Source organism: Apodemus sylvaticus, chromosome 2, assembly GCF_947179515.1.
Source record: "Apodemus sylvaticus chromosome 2, mApoSyl1.1, whole genome shotgun sequence".
NCBI lineage: Eukaryota > Metazoa > Chordata > Mammalia > Rodentia > Muridae > Apodemus > Apodemus sylvaticus.
The window spans coordinates 114,442,349-114,460,153 of NC_067473.1; the positions used below are offsets into that span (position 1 = coordinate 114,442,349).

A 17,805-nucleotide genomic window follows, 5' to 3' on the forward strand; every position below is an offset into this window, starting at 1 on the left:
AGTGTGTATACATGTGTGTGTGTGCATGTATGTGTGTATGTATGTGGTGTGTGTATATGTGTGTGTATGTGTGTATGTGTGTGTGCGTGTGTATGTGTGTGTGTGGTGTATGTGATGTGTGTGTATGTGTGTGGTGTGTGTGTGGTGTGTATGGTATGTGTGCATGCGTGCATATGTATGTGGTATGTGGTGTGCATACATGTGTGTGTGTGCATGTATGTGTGTATGTATGTGGTGTGTGTATATGTGTGTGTATGTGTATATGTGTGTGTGGTGTGTATAATGTGTGTGTATGTGTGATGTGTGTGTGTGGTGTGTGTGTATGTGTGTGTGTATGTGTGTGGTGTGTTTGGTGCGTATGGTATGTGTGCATGCGTGCATATGTATGTGGTGTGTGGTGTGTATACATGTGTATGTGCATGTATGTGTGTCTATGTGGTGTGTGTATATGTGTGTGTATGTGTATATGTGTGTATGTGGTGTGTGTAATATGTATGTATGTGTGTGTATGTGTGATGTGTGTGTGGTGGGTGTGGTGTGTATGGTATGTGTGCATGTGTGAGTATGTATGTGGTGTATGGTGTGTATACATGTGTGTGTACATGTACGTGTGTATGTATGTGGTGTGTGTATATGGGTGTGTATGTGTGTGTAGTGTGTGTATGTGTGAGTGTGTGTGTGTGTGTGTGTGTATGTGTGTGAAGTGTACTGTTACACCTAGGGGCCATGAAGCTCCACTTTCAGTGCCCTCACCTGCTTTCCCTCCCTCTCCCTTTTCCTCTCTCTCTCTCTCTCTCTCTCTCTCTCTCTCTCTGTGTGTGTGTATGTGTGTGTGTGTGTGTATGTGTGTGTGTGAAAGACAGACCAACAGAGTGACAGACGCAATACAGAAAGAGCACACGAGCAGTAGGATGCATTTCTCAAAGGCACCAGGAAGGCCCTGACCTGGAGCCCACTATGTAGACCAGACTGTTCTTGATCCCACAGAAACCCACCTGTCTCTGCCTTCCAAGTGCTGAAAATAAAGGAGTGTGACTCTATGTTCAGCTGGAATAACTTTCTTAATGTGCATGTGTATTTGTATGTGTATGTATAGAGTCATATGTGTATTGGGGTGTTATGTGTGTGACGTGTTGGGTAGTGTATGTGTGGCAGTGGTATGTGTAAGGTGTATGTGATGTGTGTTGAGGTGGTGTATGTATGTGTGTGTGTGATGTATGCAGTGTATACAGTGTGTGTGTGTGTGTTGTGTATGTGTGTGTGTACTCTGGAAAGCAACCTCAGGGGGAGGGTGCCCCAGAAGCTACCTATCTTGCTTTTTTTTTTGTATTCTAACGTTTTCTTTTTTTTTTATTCGATATATTTTTCTTTACATTTCAAATGATTTCCTCTTTTCTAGCCCCCCACTCCCCATAAGCCCCCTTCTCTCCCCCTGTCCTCCCACCCACCCCTTCTCACTTCCCTGTTCTGGTTTTGCCCTATACTGCTACACTGAGTCTTTCCAGAACAAGGGGCCACTCCTCTGTTCTTCTTGTACCTCATTTGATGTGTGGATTATGTTTTCGGTATTCCAGTTTTCTAGGCTAATAACCACTTATTAGTGAGTGCATACCATGATTCATCTTTTGAGTCTGGGTTACCTCACTTAGTATGATGTTCTCCAGCTCCATCCATTTGCCTAAGAATTTCATGAATTCATTGTTTCTAATGGCTGAATTGTACTCCATTGTGTAGATATACCACATTTTTTGCATCCATTCTTCTGTTGAGGGATACCTGGGTTCTTGACAGCTTCTGGCTATTATAAATAGGGCTGCTATGAACATAGTGGAGCATGTATCCTTAGTACATGCTGGGGAATCCTCTGGGTATTGGCCTGGGGCTTGCAATTAGGCTAGGGTACCTGTCTTTGTCTCCCCATCATTGGGGTTGCAGGTGTTGGATACCACAACTGGCATTTTTATATGGATTCTGATGATTAAATTCACATCTTCATGCATGTAAGGCAAGCACTTTACTGACTAAGTCACATCCATAGCCACTCCTGGGATAATTCTGAACATATAGGAATATGTGTGTATATGTGTGTGTGTATGTGTATGTATATGTATGTGTGTATGTGTGTATGTATGTGTGTGTATATGTATGTGTATGTGTGTGTATGTATATGTATGTGTGTATGTATATGTATGTGTGTGTATGTATATGTATGTGTGTATGTGTGTGTGTGTGTGTGTATGTGTGTGTGTGTGTGTATGTGTGTGTAGTGCATAGTTGCTGACGTTCATCCCTTCAGCCTTATTCCTGTGCCTTATTCCCTTAAGACTGGGACTGTTAACCTTTGAGCATGTACTGTGTACCAGGCAGATTCCTAAGAACTGCTTATCTATCTTTAATAGACATAGCAACTTTCTGAGCTGGACACTGTATAATCTCTGATATATAAAAAATGATTCAGAGAAGTTAAAAAACTTGTCTGAAGTCACAGGGACAGCTAGTGACAGGCAGCATCAGAACTCAAGTGATCCAGTTCTGGAGCCGTGTTGAAACTGGGGCCAAAGGAAGTGGAGGGGGTACTGCTGTGCTCCTCTCCTGTCTGCAGGGAGGAGCCCTGGGGTGGGAGCCAGAGTCCATGCAGCTGCAGCAGGACCTCAGTGCATAGCAGAGGAGCATGTGCAGCGTGGTCCCTTTGCAAGGACATGAGAGGAAGAGACCTTGTTCTATGGACTGTTAAGGGCAGCTGTGGGGACCATGGCTGACCTGAAGCCCATGCCTGAGCTAAGGGCAGCAAGCCTTGGTGTCAAGTGGGAGAGATGGGACAAATCACCGGGTCTGAGCAGAAGGACCCTGCCCCTCAGGTATAAGAGCGTCTGAATGATTCAGACCCACAGCTAGTCTGGCTTGAAGCTGTGTATGTCCAGAGTAGGAGGACTAGCAGGGGCCTGCTGGGAGCAGAGATCCAGGGTCAGTTTTCTGTGGTTCCCTGATAAGCTTTGTGTTTCCAGGGTGGTATGGTGGATGACAAGAGCGAAGATTCCATGTCTGTTTCTACCCTGAGCTTTGGCGTTAACAGACCCACAATCTCCTGCATCTTTGACTGTAAGTGATATTCAGTGTGTATTCATGACCTCACACTTGGAGTAGAGTTCTATAGTCAGGAGTGCCTGTGTGAGTGTGTGTGTGTGTGTGTGTGTGTGAGTGAGTGTATGTGTCTGTGAGTGTGTGTGTGTATGTGTGTGAGTGTGTGCACGAGTGTGTGTGTGTGAGAGTGTATGTGAGTGTATGTGTGTGTGAGTGTGTGTGTGAGTGTATGTGTATATGTGTGTGAGTGTATGTGTGTGTGTGTGAGTGTGTGTGTGAGAGTGTATGTGTGTGTATGTGTGTGTGAGTGTGTGTGTGTTTGTGTGTTGAGGTTCTAGAGAACTGTGTGTGCTTTCAAGCCAGTTGGGTCTTTTGGTATGTGTCCCATTCATATCTGTGTGTTAGAGAGATGTGTGCAATCAAGTTGCTGTGACCATGAGTTTGGTCTTGCCTTCCCTCCTTCCCTGTCTCTCTCCTGGATTGGAGAGCCTCTAAGGATGCAAACTGCTGCCTCTGAGCTATGATCTGTCCTCCTAACCAAGAGGCTCACTCTGCACCATGGCTGTTGGCGATTCCGTATATAGCCAGTGTCTGCGGCCCTTCCTGGGGCAGTCCCTCCTCTTCCTGTAGCGCCAACCCTTAGCAACCCTGTTCATCACATGACATCTCTGTTTCCTCCTGACTGAAGATGGGAACCGCTACCATCTGCGCTGCTACCTGTACCAGGCCCGAGACCTGCCAGCCATGGACAAGGACTCCTTCTCTGGTAGGTGGGAGAAGGAGAGGACCCAGGACTCCCAGTGGGAGGGTGGAGAGTGTTGACTGCCTCTAGCAGGATCCTTGAGTGCCTGTCTTCCGTGAGTGCTGGATACTGTTTCTGGGTCCCGATATCTCCAGGTCTCAGGGCAGCTGCTCCTTATATGAGATTGTAGCAAGGTTTGGCTTGGCTGCTCCATGAGATTGTAGCAGGGTTTGGCTTGGCTGTCCTTTCCTTCCCAGGGGACATTCTTTGTTGGATGTCTGGTGATATCTTTCTTTGTTCAGGCCACTCTGAAGACCCAGCTTCCTTAGGCCCTACCCTCCCAGACCCGTCTTAGTCCCAGCTCCCAGGCCCTGATGCTCCTAGACTCAGCTCTTGGGATGCCTGCCTGGCCTGGGGTCTTTGATGGAAGACTTTGGCTTCAGCAGCGTCTTGGCCCTGCTCCTTCCTGGTTCCCTGCTCCCCCTGCTTCCTTCGACACTGCCCAAAACATAACCGGACTTCTTGCTCTCTAGTTTTGAAACATAGATCCTGACAGATGAATCTGCCATATTTGCCCTGGTCAGACAAGGCATGAGATGTGGTGCCTGTGCCATCTCTGTACACAGCTTTTACCCAGAGCCCTGCCCCCCACCAGCTTCGATCACAATTGCAATCCCCCCTGCATTTGATGTTTTCTCAGCCTGGAATGCATTTCTTCCTCAATTTCAACTTCAGACCCAGATCACATAACCTTTGACTCCCCTAAGTTGCCCTGATCACTCTGTCCCCAGCACTGACACTCCAGCACATTTCTCCGAGCCCTTATCCACTGTGACTCTCAGTTGTGGTATCTGCTGTAATCACCCCATCAGCCGGGAGCTCACCCAGGGAGGTGCCTTGTTTCCCTGTGATGAACCTTCAGCACCACACATCTAATGAGAAGACATTTACATGAGCACCTCGGGATGTGCACCTAGGCAGAAACTGACAGCTAGGTGCCCTAACTCTTTCATGGGTCAAGAAATACAGAATCAGGTGGGCTCTGTTAATTGCTGGAGTTGAAATCCCTGACAGGTGATAGAGTTGGGAAATAAGTCTGTGGTTGTTCCCCTGCAAGAGTCTCCCTGGGGCTAAGGAGGACTGGGCTCCCTCAGAGTGGCCTTCTGTTCACAGAGAGGCTGCGTTGCTTGCGGCCATGTTCCCATCCTTCCGAACCTTCACTTTCCTCCCTCCCAGCAGCTGTAGTTCACATCCAGGTTCCCATGCTCCCAACGACTGCTCTCCAGCCCTACTCAGCTAAGCACCATGGCTGGAGTAGGTCCCTTCTGGGCTTCTCGGCCGGGTCCTGACAGCCCTCTGTACAATGACATTGTCAGGACTGGGGCAATTAGACATTTACAGTGGCCGTGTCTAGGATTCTGACATGGGCTTATTCCCAGCCTTTTTCCTCACGTGGGGGTTTGTGGGCGAGGGTGGAAGGCCGGCTGTCCTCTCTGAACTGAGCTGGTTAAGGGCTCTAAAGGGCAGCTCCCTGCCCCCGCCCAGGATGGTAACCCAGGGAAGCAGAGCTCAGCATGTGGATCATGCATTGGGTCAGCAGGCGCTGGTCTGCAAGACGTCATACTTTCCACCCGGATAAACGTCCCTTGAGCCTTGAGGGTGCTGCCCAGGGCTTCCTCAGAGGCCACGGGCTTCTGAATGAAAGGCCCGATTGAGCAGCAGCTGGAAAGGAAAACAGCAGCCAACACGGGGAACCTATAAAACTCGAAGTGTTTATTTTCACTCCCAAACCCTAAACCAAAGCGATTTCTCCCCGGGAACTGACCTTGAGACGGCTGGCTGCTCGATGCTATGCCCAGCCGCTGGCTGGCGTTCCGGAGGAAACTGGTGTTTGAAGGCAGAATGTCTGAGGCCAGGGTAAGGTCCAGCTGTGACTGCTACTTCTGGGAGCATCTTCCAGATGCCTACCACTCTCCAGGGCCTAGCAGTCCTCTGCTTCCCACCATATCCCCACCAACAGCCTGTGGGTGTGCCGTTTGGAGGAGACACTGGTGGGCTGGTGCTGTTCAGACAGCCTGAGTAAGGACTGTCCCTCAGTGGGGCTGGCCCTTGTGGCCACATCCACTCTCTAGATGCATGGAAGGTGTCTGCGGAGTGTGCTTGAGTTGTGTGTGTGTGCAGGAGAGATCAGACAGAGAGCGTATAAGAAGCATCTAATCCCTGTTGACGTCTGATATTGGTACATGCTTTGCTCTGAGCTAAAAGCTTTGACTCCAAAGGACTGAGACATCACTCTCCATCAGCTCTGTCCCTAGCTCCATCTTGCCAGATTTTTGTCACCCTTTAAAGTGACAGTATCATGTCCTCCCCCAACACGGTCCAAACACCACGTGTTCCTAGTTCTGTATACACCAATGCTGTCGAAGGATAGAAGCTGCCTGCTTTACCCCATCTCCCCTGAGAACGTCTGCGTTGGCTGGAGCCATGGTTCTGCTGACAACTGCTACTCCATACCGACCGAGGAACTTTGGGAAAGGTTGTCTTACAACATCTTGGGAACCCAGATTTGTTTATTATATAGTCTTTAAGGACCTCACAGGCCAGTGGGATCGAAGGTGTATCCCTTGGCTAACCCAATTATAGAGAGCTGGCCAATAGGCCAGATGCTACCTGATGCAGTGACCTGTGAGCTGAGAGATCTACTTATGAAGTCCCACATCTCTCTGCCGGCCTGTGGTCTAGTGAAGCCGAAACAGTGTGCTTCTGAGAGATGTTCCTGTTAGGGCAGGTCACAGTGGGGTCTGTTGAGCCTCTCAGCTTGCCCGTGCCATAGGGACCCCTGGATTCAGATGTCATTAGGGACTCCCTGCTCTTGGACTTCTGGGGTCTAGATGCTGTTTGAGCCTCCCTCTTCTAAGCCAGGCTCTTTGTTCAGGTTGGCTCTGGGGGGGGGGTAGGGTGGGGGTGGGGTGGGAAGGCATCTATCCGACAGGCACAAGGAGGGGTTTTCCAGACTGCATTGGAGGCTTGTGAAACGCTTCACTTAGAAAGGGTTCCTGGGAAAGAGACTGGGAAAAGGATCCAGGCTTTACAATGCACAGCGGAGCTGGGCAGCAGGAGGGTGTAGGGAGGGCTGTCTAACCTGTTTCAGTGTTCCTCGAGGCCTTCCCCAGGACTGGGGAGCATGAGGGACTCAAGCCAGATTTCTCAGCACCCATCCAGGCCCCTTTGTTGACTGCCCACCATCCATCCCTCCTCCTGCAGTGCCCTGATTGTGGCGCTGGCTTCACTCTGTCACCCAGGCCAGCTGCTTTCCCTGTGCATGGCTGGAATCTGTGAGAAGCTGACCAGATACACCCGGGTGACACTGACCCACACTCTTAAATGTCCTCTGGTTAAATCGGATCACTTTGTCTCTTGACGTGGGTAGTGACCATCCCCACCCAGGAGTCACATTCAAAAGCTTGGCTGGTGTCTCCGTCATCTGCAAGCTGGGCACTGAGCTACCCTACCTAATTTATTACCATGAGTAGCCAGTTAGTACGTGAGTACGTACGAGGGGCATGTTACCAGAGCCACTGTAGTGACGTCTTTGGACCTAGAGTCTTTGGCTAACTTGGTTGATGCTCAGGAATGTGAGGAAAAGGTTACAGTTCTGTTTTCAGGGCATCTTGCCCAGCTGCTTTCTGAAGGGTAACTATGTAGCTCCCGATAAAAAGGAACACTCACTTTACCCACTGCTTGCCAACACTGAGTTTGACAATTTTAAACATTTTTAATTTTATTTTAATTTTATTTTTAAATTTTATTTTATTTTGTGATAGGAATTCCTGTCACCCAGGCTGGTCTGGAACTTACTTATGTAGCTCAAGATGGCTCTAAACTCCCAATTCTTCTGCCTGCAGTACCCTGGTACCAGGTTCACAGGCAGGCACCACCGCTCCTGTCCTTCCTGATTTGTAGTAGCAATATTGCTATGGGAAAATTGAACTTGCATCGTCTTGATTTCTGGGGTACAGTCCCCCTTCCTTTCTTATGGGGATGGCATAGAGTACCTGACTAGGACTCAGGCCAACCCTAGCCACCTGGGTTATCTCTTAGGCTCATGTTCTAGATCCACATCCTCTCTGGCAGAGGGTACGACCGTCCATCACTCACAGCCTCTGCTCTGGGACTCTGGCTGGTTGATGAGGATGCAAGTGCCAACTGCCTCAGGAAGGTCTGACAAAAATCTGTCCTGTTTGGGGCTTGGTGACAGGTTCCTGTGAGGGAAGCCTGTGGTACCCTCAAGTAGCTTATGTCTGGAGCCTTCCAAAGGCAGCATATGGTCCTCAAGGGTTCTGTTCAAACATGTCCCCCTTGAGGGAGAGTTGCTGTAGCTTTTGGGTCCTGAAGCCCTCAGGCTGGCTGGACTATGAACATGGGGACCTGGCTCTTGCCCTCTGACCCTACCTCCTGACAGAGGATGTGTCTATGAGTCTATCTGGCCACCTTGCTGCTGCTTCTGTCTTTTGCAGGGGTGGGAATGGGGAGATGGGCGGGGGTGGTAGTGGAGGCTGGGCCCTGGGCACACAGTAGCCCAGTGTCTGAGGCCCAAGGCCTCCAGGCCTGTTCTTTACAATGCCTTTGTTGTCCTTGTTCCTCCCATGGGTGGGTGGGGTGCATGCGTGTGGGTCTGGGTGAGTTTTGTTTGTGAGCTGCCCCCTGTCTGTTCCCCTAGCGCTGAGCTCATTGCCTGAGCCGCTGGAGCTGCTGGAGAGGGCCAGCCTGCTCGGAGGCCGGCGTGGGGGGTGCTGCCAACAGCAATACAACGTGCATGGCCGCTACAATGTGCAATTGTGACCTTTGTGTAAACGCGGTCGGTCTGGGGCCCGCACGCTTATAAAAATAAAGCGTTGGGAAGCATAGGGGGGGTGGGGGTGGGAACAAAAGAGGCCTTTTCGCCGGCTCTCTAATATGGTTTTATTTATCGGAACGCGCCCTCCTTCCCTTACTGGAACTGGGAGAGGTTCTCTGCCGAGCTTGGAGCTGATGGTATCACAGCCAGACGGTTTCATTAAACGCACAGACGCCGCCAGGCCTTGCCAGGGGCAGAAGGAAGAGGGCTTGGGGCCAGCCTGCCAGGACCTGTGTGTGGGTATGGGAGTCTATGCCAGGGAGGCACTCCCCCGGGGAAGTCTCTCTCTCCGCCTAGGACATCACATTGCCCTCTTCCAACCACAGAGTCAGGTTCAAAGCCAGTATCGTAGGGGATGCCCTCCATGATTCCTCTACTGCCCCTCAGTTCCTGAGCTAGCAGGCTGGGCTCAGGTTCAGTGCCCATAGGCTAACCCAGTGGTTCTGCCACAGGTGCCTAGTGCTTCCGACTGATCTAGATGCCGTCACCCTTCCAGCTGGCCCCTGAGAGGCAGTCACAGTATCGGACCTTGCTGTCTACCCTAAGAGGAAGCGCAAATCTCACCTTCCCTTCCTACATTTTCTATAGTCACTCGGTGCCAGCCCCATCTCTGTCACCTCCTGTGCAGAGGTTTTGGTTTGTCTCTTGGTTTCCTTATGGCCAGAAAGCCTGGCCCAGTTCCCAGTCTCCCCGTCCTGGCATGGGATTGTTTGGGCAGCTCTGAGTGTTTTGAGGCCACTGGAGCTCTCTTTGGTCACCTGGGCAGTTAATGGCGGTGTTGGGGCTGGCCTGGGGGCTTGGCATTTTGGATAGGCTGAAGATATCAGCTGTTAGGGCCCTGTGCTTGGTCTTCTCAGACATCCAGATCTAGCTACTTGTCCATATGCCATAAGCAGTCCACAGGTCCCTACCCCTAAACTGATACCTTTAAGCCCTCTGTCCTCTTTCCAATGCTCTCGCATCCCATAGACCTATGCTGGCTTCCCACATTGTTGCCTGGGACTTGTTAGAAACACAAGGACCCTACCCCTGCTGTATCACATGTGCAAGAGAGATATGAAAACATTCTAGGTGATTCCATGGTACCTGCACATTTGAGGACCACCATTCTGGAATCTGCTCCAGCCGTACCAACTTGCCTTTGGACAAGGCAGAGAAAATGGCTGGCTGGATCCCAGGCCATTGGGGCTGGCAGGCTGCTCAGGAATTTTGAACCAGTGAGGAGCTCACATCATTCAGTGCCTGGCAGCTCTAGACTCCACATCCACCTATGATGGTGTCAGCTCTGCCTATATCAGTGCTGTAGCCTCATAACTGGTTCATGCTATCACATGTGCATCTCCTGGAGAAGTTTCAGGCCATCTCCATCTCCATCTGTTCTCTGTATGGCAACTGGGGTGAAATGCTGAAGAAAGAAACTGGTCCTGTCCCACTGATGGTATCTTAGGGATCCTAAACTTCATACCTTTGCCCTTCTCAAAGAACCCAGATCTACCGTGAACATACTTCCTGCCCTTTGTATTTATCCTTCCATGTTCTCATTCAAATTGTTGGTTTGGGAAGGTATTTTATGTTTTGCTCTAATTGTGTCCCCATCCCCCAGTCCCTAGTGTGGCGTGACGAAGGCACTCTGGGAAGACTTGTTGGATAAATGAATGGGTCACCGAGGTACCCACTTTCTCTGGTATACCTCACCCAGGTGGCCAGGTAGGAATGAGAAAGGAAAGGTTTGAAGTTTCAGGCCATCTCCATCTCCACGTGGTTTTGGCCAGCCTCAGAAATGGCATCTGGCCTGAGTGTTATTATTCTAAAATGGCGGCCACAACCATGCTCTGGTTTTGTGGCTGTGGAACTCCCGGACCACCAGCTAAATCTTGCCTCCTTCATCTGCCCCATCCAGATCCCTACGCCATCGTCTCCTTCCTGCATCAAAGCCAGAAGACAGTGGTGGAGAGGAACACCCTGAACCCCACCTGGGATCAAACCCTCATCTTTTATGAGATAGAGATCTTCGGTGAGCCAGCCAGTGTCGCTGAGCACCCGCCCTGCATTGTGGTGGAACTGTATGATCACGACACCTATGTGAGTACGCTCACCCGCAACCTCTCCCCTTTGTTGTCCATCCTCTCAGGACCCCCGGGAAGTGATGCTGTGAGTGTTGGGTCCCCAAGCCTTGGAGCGGTGGCCTTCCCCTGGCTGCTCACTGAAATGATTATAGAGGAGTTGAAAATAGATGACTGGCCTGTGTCCCATGACCCTTGGAAGACATGGCTAGTCAGAGAGAGGGGATGAGGTCCTGAAAGCACACAGAGTTGTGGACCAGTAGCTGGCTTTCCTCCGGGTCTATCTTGTCCCTTCTCCCCACAATTACTAATCAAGCACTTTGCTGAACTGGGCTGAGTAACCGCTTGCCTGAGGCTTGCTGCTAGGTGGGACCTGAGACACTCAGAGTGTGAAGAACCCTCTAGGTGAGGCATAGTGTCTGGAGCACCATATGGCCCTGTGGTACAGGCAGGGCCTTTCCATGCTGTTCTGGCTGTGCTGTCTGGGAGCCACCAGTCTCGTGTAACTGGAAATGCAGTTGCACTGATGGGCAAAATGAGTTTTAAATTCTGCTCAAGTTAACTGCAAAAGAAGTAACAGGTGTGTGCTGTGTATGGGGCATAACTGGTGGAGTCCTTGCTTAGCATGGACACAGTCCTGGATTGGATCCCTAGCACTGCATGAACTGGGCATAGTGGCACATGCCTGTAATCCCAGCATTTGGAAGGTAGAGACAGGAGGAGCAGAAGTTCAAGGTCCTTTTTGTCTATCTATCAAATATGACGCTCTCCTGGGTAACTTGAGACCTCGCTTAAAAACAAAACAAAAGGTTTATTTTTAGGTGGCTTATGTTACAGTATAAGATAGTGCTATGCAAAATACCAGGGCAAGCTGTGGTGAGGACAAAATCCTGAAATCATGTGGGCATCCTAGGAGTGTGGAGGCTGCTGGAGGAGGAAGAGGAAGGCTGAGGCGAGCTGGGGGATTGGGGCCAGAATGCTGCTTTGAGTAAGGGAGGCCATGTTGTACCAGAAAAGAGGACCAGGTAGAGAGAGGCCAGGTCTGGCAGGTGGTGCAGGGGCAAGGAGGAGTGGTTGGAAGATGTTTCCAGTTAGAGTCGCCATGGCTACATATCATCGGTCCTGAGAAGGCGTGGCAGCCAGGGGTGAGGGGGAAGATGATGCTGTGTGTGGTGCCCCCCAAATGATGCCAGGGGCTGGCAGTGGGCAGTGCAGGTCTGATTTGGGGATTTTTGACCTGGGAGCTCTTGAGAAAGCTAAGCTCAAGAACAGAATGACTGGATGGAGTGTCACTGGGCGATCACTTCCCCTGTACGGGGAGGAGGAGGGCAGGTCCTGGTGCTTGTGGGGGCAGGAGGAGGGGAACGGGGTGGGGCTGGGAGGCACGGTCTGGTGCAAGGCAAGCTGGTAGGTTCTCAGGCTGAGCCAGAGCTTTTTGGAGGCCTGCTAACCTACACCCTGTCACGGCGACGTTTTCTAGAAATGTCTTTGAACTGTGCCTCTCGCTCTATCTACCTCACTCCCCACTCGGGCAGGCTCCCCTTTGCTCTGTCCCTGGCTGGCTAGCCACAAACACTCGTTGAGAAGAATCTTCTGGAAATGTGGCTCCAAGCTCTCCTTCTCATGCTTGGCAGGCTATGAGGGAGGCAAGGGAGAACCATGGTCTATCCTGGGCTAGTGGTGGTTATGGAGGAGCGGGGGACAGAGTTGTGCCCATTGCGAATCTAGAATTACCATTACCCTGATCTCTGCTGCGTTGCCGGTCCCACCCCTCTGTAGGACTCAGCAGCCAAGGGGGCCACACCTGGCCCTGAGAAGCCCCAGACCCTTCCCAGTGCGGTGGCTTCTCTACCCTGCGTGACCATTCTAGATTTTCATTAGTGTGGTGTGAGTGCTGAGCTGGGACCCATGCCAGGATGGCTCATGGAGAAGTTGAGGCCTTCCTGTACTGCAGCATGAGAACAGTCAGGGCTGTCTCCCAACTCCTCTTCCGGGCAACGGCCGAGGGCTTGTGATGCCCACGGCACCATCTGTCTGAGGCCTGGTTCTGCCGACCGCCCTGCGAACTATGGGTGGTCCGTCTCCTGTGCCCGAGGTGGGGAGAGGTGGGTGCCACCACAAAGGCGTGGGAGCAAGAGTTGGGTGAGGCCGAGGGGCTGCAGGGGAGGACGATGGGCATGGAGCTAGGCCGGGAAGAACAGATATGCAGTGACTTGAGGGGGCTTGGACTCTGTCCTGTGGGCGGCTGAAGCGAAGGAGCGATCCAGGTTCAAGACTTAGGAGTTACAGGCATCATTTTAGTAAGATTCACTTTGGTAAGCAAGATCACATTTTTTTTTAATGTGGAAAATGGAGAAGTTAGGTGATAACACAGTTAAGTGATATGAGAGCCCCTGACATGTCAAACGAGGCTATTAAGGAAGTGTAGGCAACCTGTTTCCTCCTTGGTCTCTGATGACTTCAGAGATGGATTGAGCAAAAGCATGGACTCCAAGTTGGACATACAGAAGGACTTCCCAACTCTTGCAGGAATCCCATCCTAGTGCTGTAGCTCGAGGCTGCTAACATCTTGTCCTCACAGTTCCCGCCAAGAGGGCAGTGCTTGCCATTCCACACAAGAGGCTGCCCTGACGTCTGGGGCCCTCTCTAGCCCAGGAGGTAGCATGCAGGCCTAGTCTCTCAGGGGGCTGAAGGAAGATACAGATACTTCTTTTTCCACACCGGTCTAGGGTGCTGACGAGTTCATGGGTCGCTGTATTTGTCAGCCAAGCCTGGAACGGATGCCCCACCTGGCCTGGTTCCCACTGACCAGGGGCAGCCAGCCTGCTGGTGAGCTCCTGGCTGCTTTCGAGCTTATCCAGAGAGAGAAGGTAAGGCTGACCACCATCCAGGCCTGGAGGCCCCGCTAGGGCAGAGGCCAAGGGTGGTGGGGCTGTCCACATGCTGAACTCAGTAGGAACTGAAGTAAGACCTCCTACTGACACGTACGCTGTCTGTCCTCTCTGATCTTCAAGTCAGGACACGATCCAACTGAGGGGTAGACCGTTGGCTTCTGGGATGACTGCAGTTTTTCTTCCTGGGTCACTCCCTGTGTGTTTTCCTGCAGCCTGTATAGTTGGGGCAAGGGGCTTCAGGTGTAGTGGATGGGTACTGGGGGCAGGTAAGGGCAGGATCCTGGCCTGACTGGGCCATGGTTTAGCTCTGGATCTTAAACTCCAGGTTGTTTTGACTGCTGTTCCCAGACTTGCCCTGGGACCCTCATGAACCTTGTTTGTAAGCTGCTCTGACCGTAGCTCTGGGTGTCTGGAGGACACAGCCTATTGCCTCTTGAGACAGCCCATATCCATAGCTTGTCCGCTACTTGACACAGGCTATGGGTGTGGAAATGAGGGTGAAAATGAGGGTCTGGGATGGGTGAGTGTGACTGACTCCTCCTCTCTTCTCTAGCCGGCCATCCATCACATCCCTGGCTTTGAGGTAAGTCTAGTTTGTATGTTTCCAATCTCCCTGTGCTTGCAAACCCTTCTACGTTTAGGGGGCCAGTTATCAGGTCCTGCCTTAGCCTACCAGGAAGCCCCTTCAGGTAGAAGACGGCTCAGTGTGACCTCAGGGCAGGCAGAGTTGTGCCCATTGTGAATCTAGAATTCACAGTGTCGTAGTAGAAGTCCTTATCTTACTCAATGGCTCCACAGCCAGTGTGGGTACCACCTGCTGAGGCAGCTGAGTATCTGAGCTCCAGACTGCAGAGAGCTCAGAACCCGCTATCTAGGGGCCCTGGCCTGGGATGGGCATTAGACTCACTTCGAGGGACTTAACATTCATTGGAGTGCAAGTTTCACCACAGCCTCTGGCCGTGTGACCCAGGCTCAGGGCCTTCCAAGACTGCCTAAGGCCGTTAACATGCAGCCCAGGCTGAGGACCATGGGCTCAGGCCATGACCAAAAAAAAAAAAAAATAAATAAATAAAAAAAAAAAGTGAGAACAGCCTAGTATTTTTAGAAATGTAAATTTCTGGATTTACTTCTGTTCATGTGAGTGTAGAGGCCAAGCACCCCACATCTCCAGCCCCGTGAAGTTTCTGGTGCACTGGGAATTTCAGTTAGCCCGCTTGGCCTAGCTCATGTGACTCAGTCCTCTCCTGTGCTGACAATGTCCCCTTGGTCCTCTTCCTACCTCTGGAAGCACCAGTAGAAAAACCTGTGCTGAGTCTCAGGTTTATTTGCTTCCTTGTTCCATGTGGGACCAGGCTCAGCCTGGAGCTGCTTGGGCTGTTGGGACACACAGGGCCTGGGTGGTTGTAACCACACAAGCCCCTCCCACACTCTTGCCTCTCCCTACCTTTCCTGCCACTGTTCCCCCTTGTCTTGTCAGAGCTGGGCTCTCAGTTCTGCTAGTCCTGTGGATTCCAGGTGGCTTTCCACGGTTCCCCAAGTCCACAATCCAATTCCATGGCTTTGCCTGAGACTCTTTCAGGGGCTGCTACACAGAGTCCCAGGTCCCTCCCACCTCCTGTCTGATGTTCTCCCTCCTGTCACTTCTGGAGAGGATCTGCCTTTCTCATAGTCCATTGTCCCTTCTGCATATGGGAGGGTATGGTGAGGTAGCCAGCATGCTTACCTCGGTGGGAGGGCTTCCTGTGGGTGCCATCTCTGTCTCTGCCAGTGCTTCAGGATACTAATAGAGACTTTTCCTCCCCTGGCTCTCTCGCTGTCTCTTGGATATGGACCATTACAGATGCATGAAACTTCAAGGATTTTGGATGAGGTAAGCTGACCCCAGGGATGGTGGTGGTGCTGGTGGTAAATCTAGAAGGAAGGAGCTAAAGGGCAGCTTTACTGAGCTCGTGTTATAGGATAACTGATCTAGAATTTAGTCCTTTTGCTTGGCATGGAGCCACAGCTACCTAGGGTATATCCTGTGAGGTGATTTTAGCCCCAGAGTCTTGATACCCTCTTAGTAGTCCAGACACACACAGATTGCTGGAATGACAATCCTGAGTTTTGTCTGGTTGAGTAGCAGACGGTGTATTTTCAAGAATTAAGTGTTGCGCAGACACCAGAGAAATCCAGGAGACTTTTCTGGTGGTGGAGGCAGCGCTAGGAGACTTTGACAAAGCACTGAAGAAGGCGGGAGGCCACATCTTTGGTACAGGGGGCCTAGGTGTGGTGTGAAGATGGGTGGGAAGGGGAGCTTTGGGTGGAGGCTGAGCAGGAAAAGGCCATCCGTGTCCTCCATCAGGGAGTCAGGGACTCCCTGGGCTGGGTTGAGAGCGGATACCACTTGACATTTTCGGTGCAATTTGGACTCGAAGCGCACGATCAATCAGGATGTGGGATTGTAGTCCCCTCCGCCCCCGCCCCATTCCCTCACTTCCTTTCACTCCCAGGCAGAGGTGGGGGCCTGCCAGCTGCTGGCCCTCTTCGCGCCTGACAGGCGGCCTCCTGCTTCTGGCGGCCATGCGGAGAGACTGCCGATTTGGAAGGCAGCATGGAACCCAGGCCAAAACCCACAGCCTGTGCTGAAGAGGACCCAGCCTAGGGATGAGTTATGACAGACTCAGAATCCTTCGTGACCGGATGTGCCATATGGAATAGCTAGGGCTCGGACTCAGGGCAAGGATGCGGCTGCGGCCTGGCTGTCAGGAAGCACATCAAAACTGCAGCTGGGGCCAGAGCACTGGGGCTGGCAAGGTTGCCTGCTGAGGCATCCCGTGGGCAGCAGGGCCAGGGCAGATGACCCTTAGGAGTCTGTTGGGCACAGACAGGTCTAGCCCGGCAGGTTCAAAGGATTCTTAGGTCCAGGGAGACCCGTCCTATAAGATGGCTTTGTGATACTCTTTATCCTAGAGCATGACAGTGCAACCCTTAGCCCTGAGCTCAGCACACTTCCCCCAGCTGAAGGCTGAGTCTCCTGCCAAGAACTTGGGACTTATTTGGTTCTAAGGCTCCCCAGAGGCTGAGAGGAGACAGGTCACTCCCCACTACCATCCTACCCCTGCAGAAAGCTTGCTAAGCCAGCAGAGGTTTTCTGTCTTTTTTGTGTGGTAGCCCAGCACCTGCCTGTGTCCCCTGTTAACGTCCTCCAACCTCCCAGTCCTATCCCTGTGCACACTGGGCCCACTCTCCTGGGAATCTGGGAGCAGAGCAGAAGAATAGATGTGCGAGGGCATGCTGACCGCAGGGCTGACACTGTAAAGCCAGGCCTTAGAATGGAGACTGGTGGGGAGGCCAGGAGGAACAGAGAGACAGTGTCTCCAGAGTGGTTAAGTCCGGGCTCACCCTACTGCTAGCACAGAGAGGTCTGTAGAGAGCCACACATACCCTTGAGACTATGGGGGGCCTGTAAGTGAGGCATGGGGCTGGCTGTATCTGAAGCAGATCAGAGATGGGTCCCTGGAGGAGGAGACACTGAACTGGTATTGGAAGAAACGGAGGGGCAGGAATGCTTTGGAAGCAGTGCCTTGGGTTGGAGTAGTGGAGGGGTTTAGGGACATTGCAGAAACAGCAACAACCCCTCTCCCGGGCTCTCTGCAGGGGATCTCTGTGAGTTTCAGGTGGGGAAGCCAGGCTGCCTGTGTGCAGAGGCCTGAGCCCTTGGACAGCTGAGGGGGCCTTTGGCCTTTGCCTCTCTGTTGTTTTCAGCTTCTCCCGCCCTTCTTGTCGCACCCTTCCTCTGTGCCCTCCTTGGCCTGTCTTCCCTCCCACCTCTTCTGAGTCCTCCTCCCCCCCCCTCCTTTTTTTTGGTCTGGAGAACAAAGGCAATTCAGGCTGCCAAGGGGAATGAGTTCAAAGAAACTGCAATTTTAGATTTCCCGAGAACTGGCAGTGCGCATGGGCGCATGTTAGCGAGAACGCATGCGTGCACGCACACATGGCAGCGACATGTTGGGGTTTCTTGTTAGTGGGACTCTTAGAACTGGGAACCTGTATAGAGGAAGACCTTCTCCAGGGGCTAGGGATTTGACTGTCCAGAGGACACTGCTTGTTGTCCCTCTTCTCGTCTGCTCTGAGGTAAGGGATGCC

General features: G+C 51.8%; 1 protein-coding gene across 16 annotated transcripts in view; it reads left to right on the forward strand.

Annotated features, from left to right (window-relative positions):
• Dysf (dysferlin) overlaps positions 1-17,805 on the forward strand; it is a 205,189-nt gene that overhangs the window by 120,823 nt on the left and 66,561 nt on the right. For all 16 annotated transcript variants that reach the window (XM_052174136.1, XM_052174140.1, XM_052174138.1 and 13 more), the window contains 6 exons: positions 3,006-3,099; positions 3,770-3,847; positions 10,621-10,802; positions 13,513-13,653; positions 14,231-14,260; positions 15,518-15,547. In XM_052174136.1, the coding sequence (XP_052030096.1) occupies positions 3,006-3,099; positions 3,770-3,847; positions 10,621-10,802; positions 13,513-13,653; positions 14,231-14,260; positions 15,518-15,547 (555 nt within the window). The remainder of the gene's footprint in view (positions 1-3,005; positions 3,100-3,769; positions 3,848-10,620; positions 10,803-13,512; positions 13,654-14,230; positions 14,261-15,517; positions 15,548-17,805) is intronic.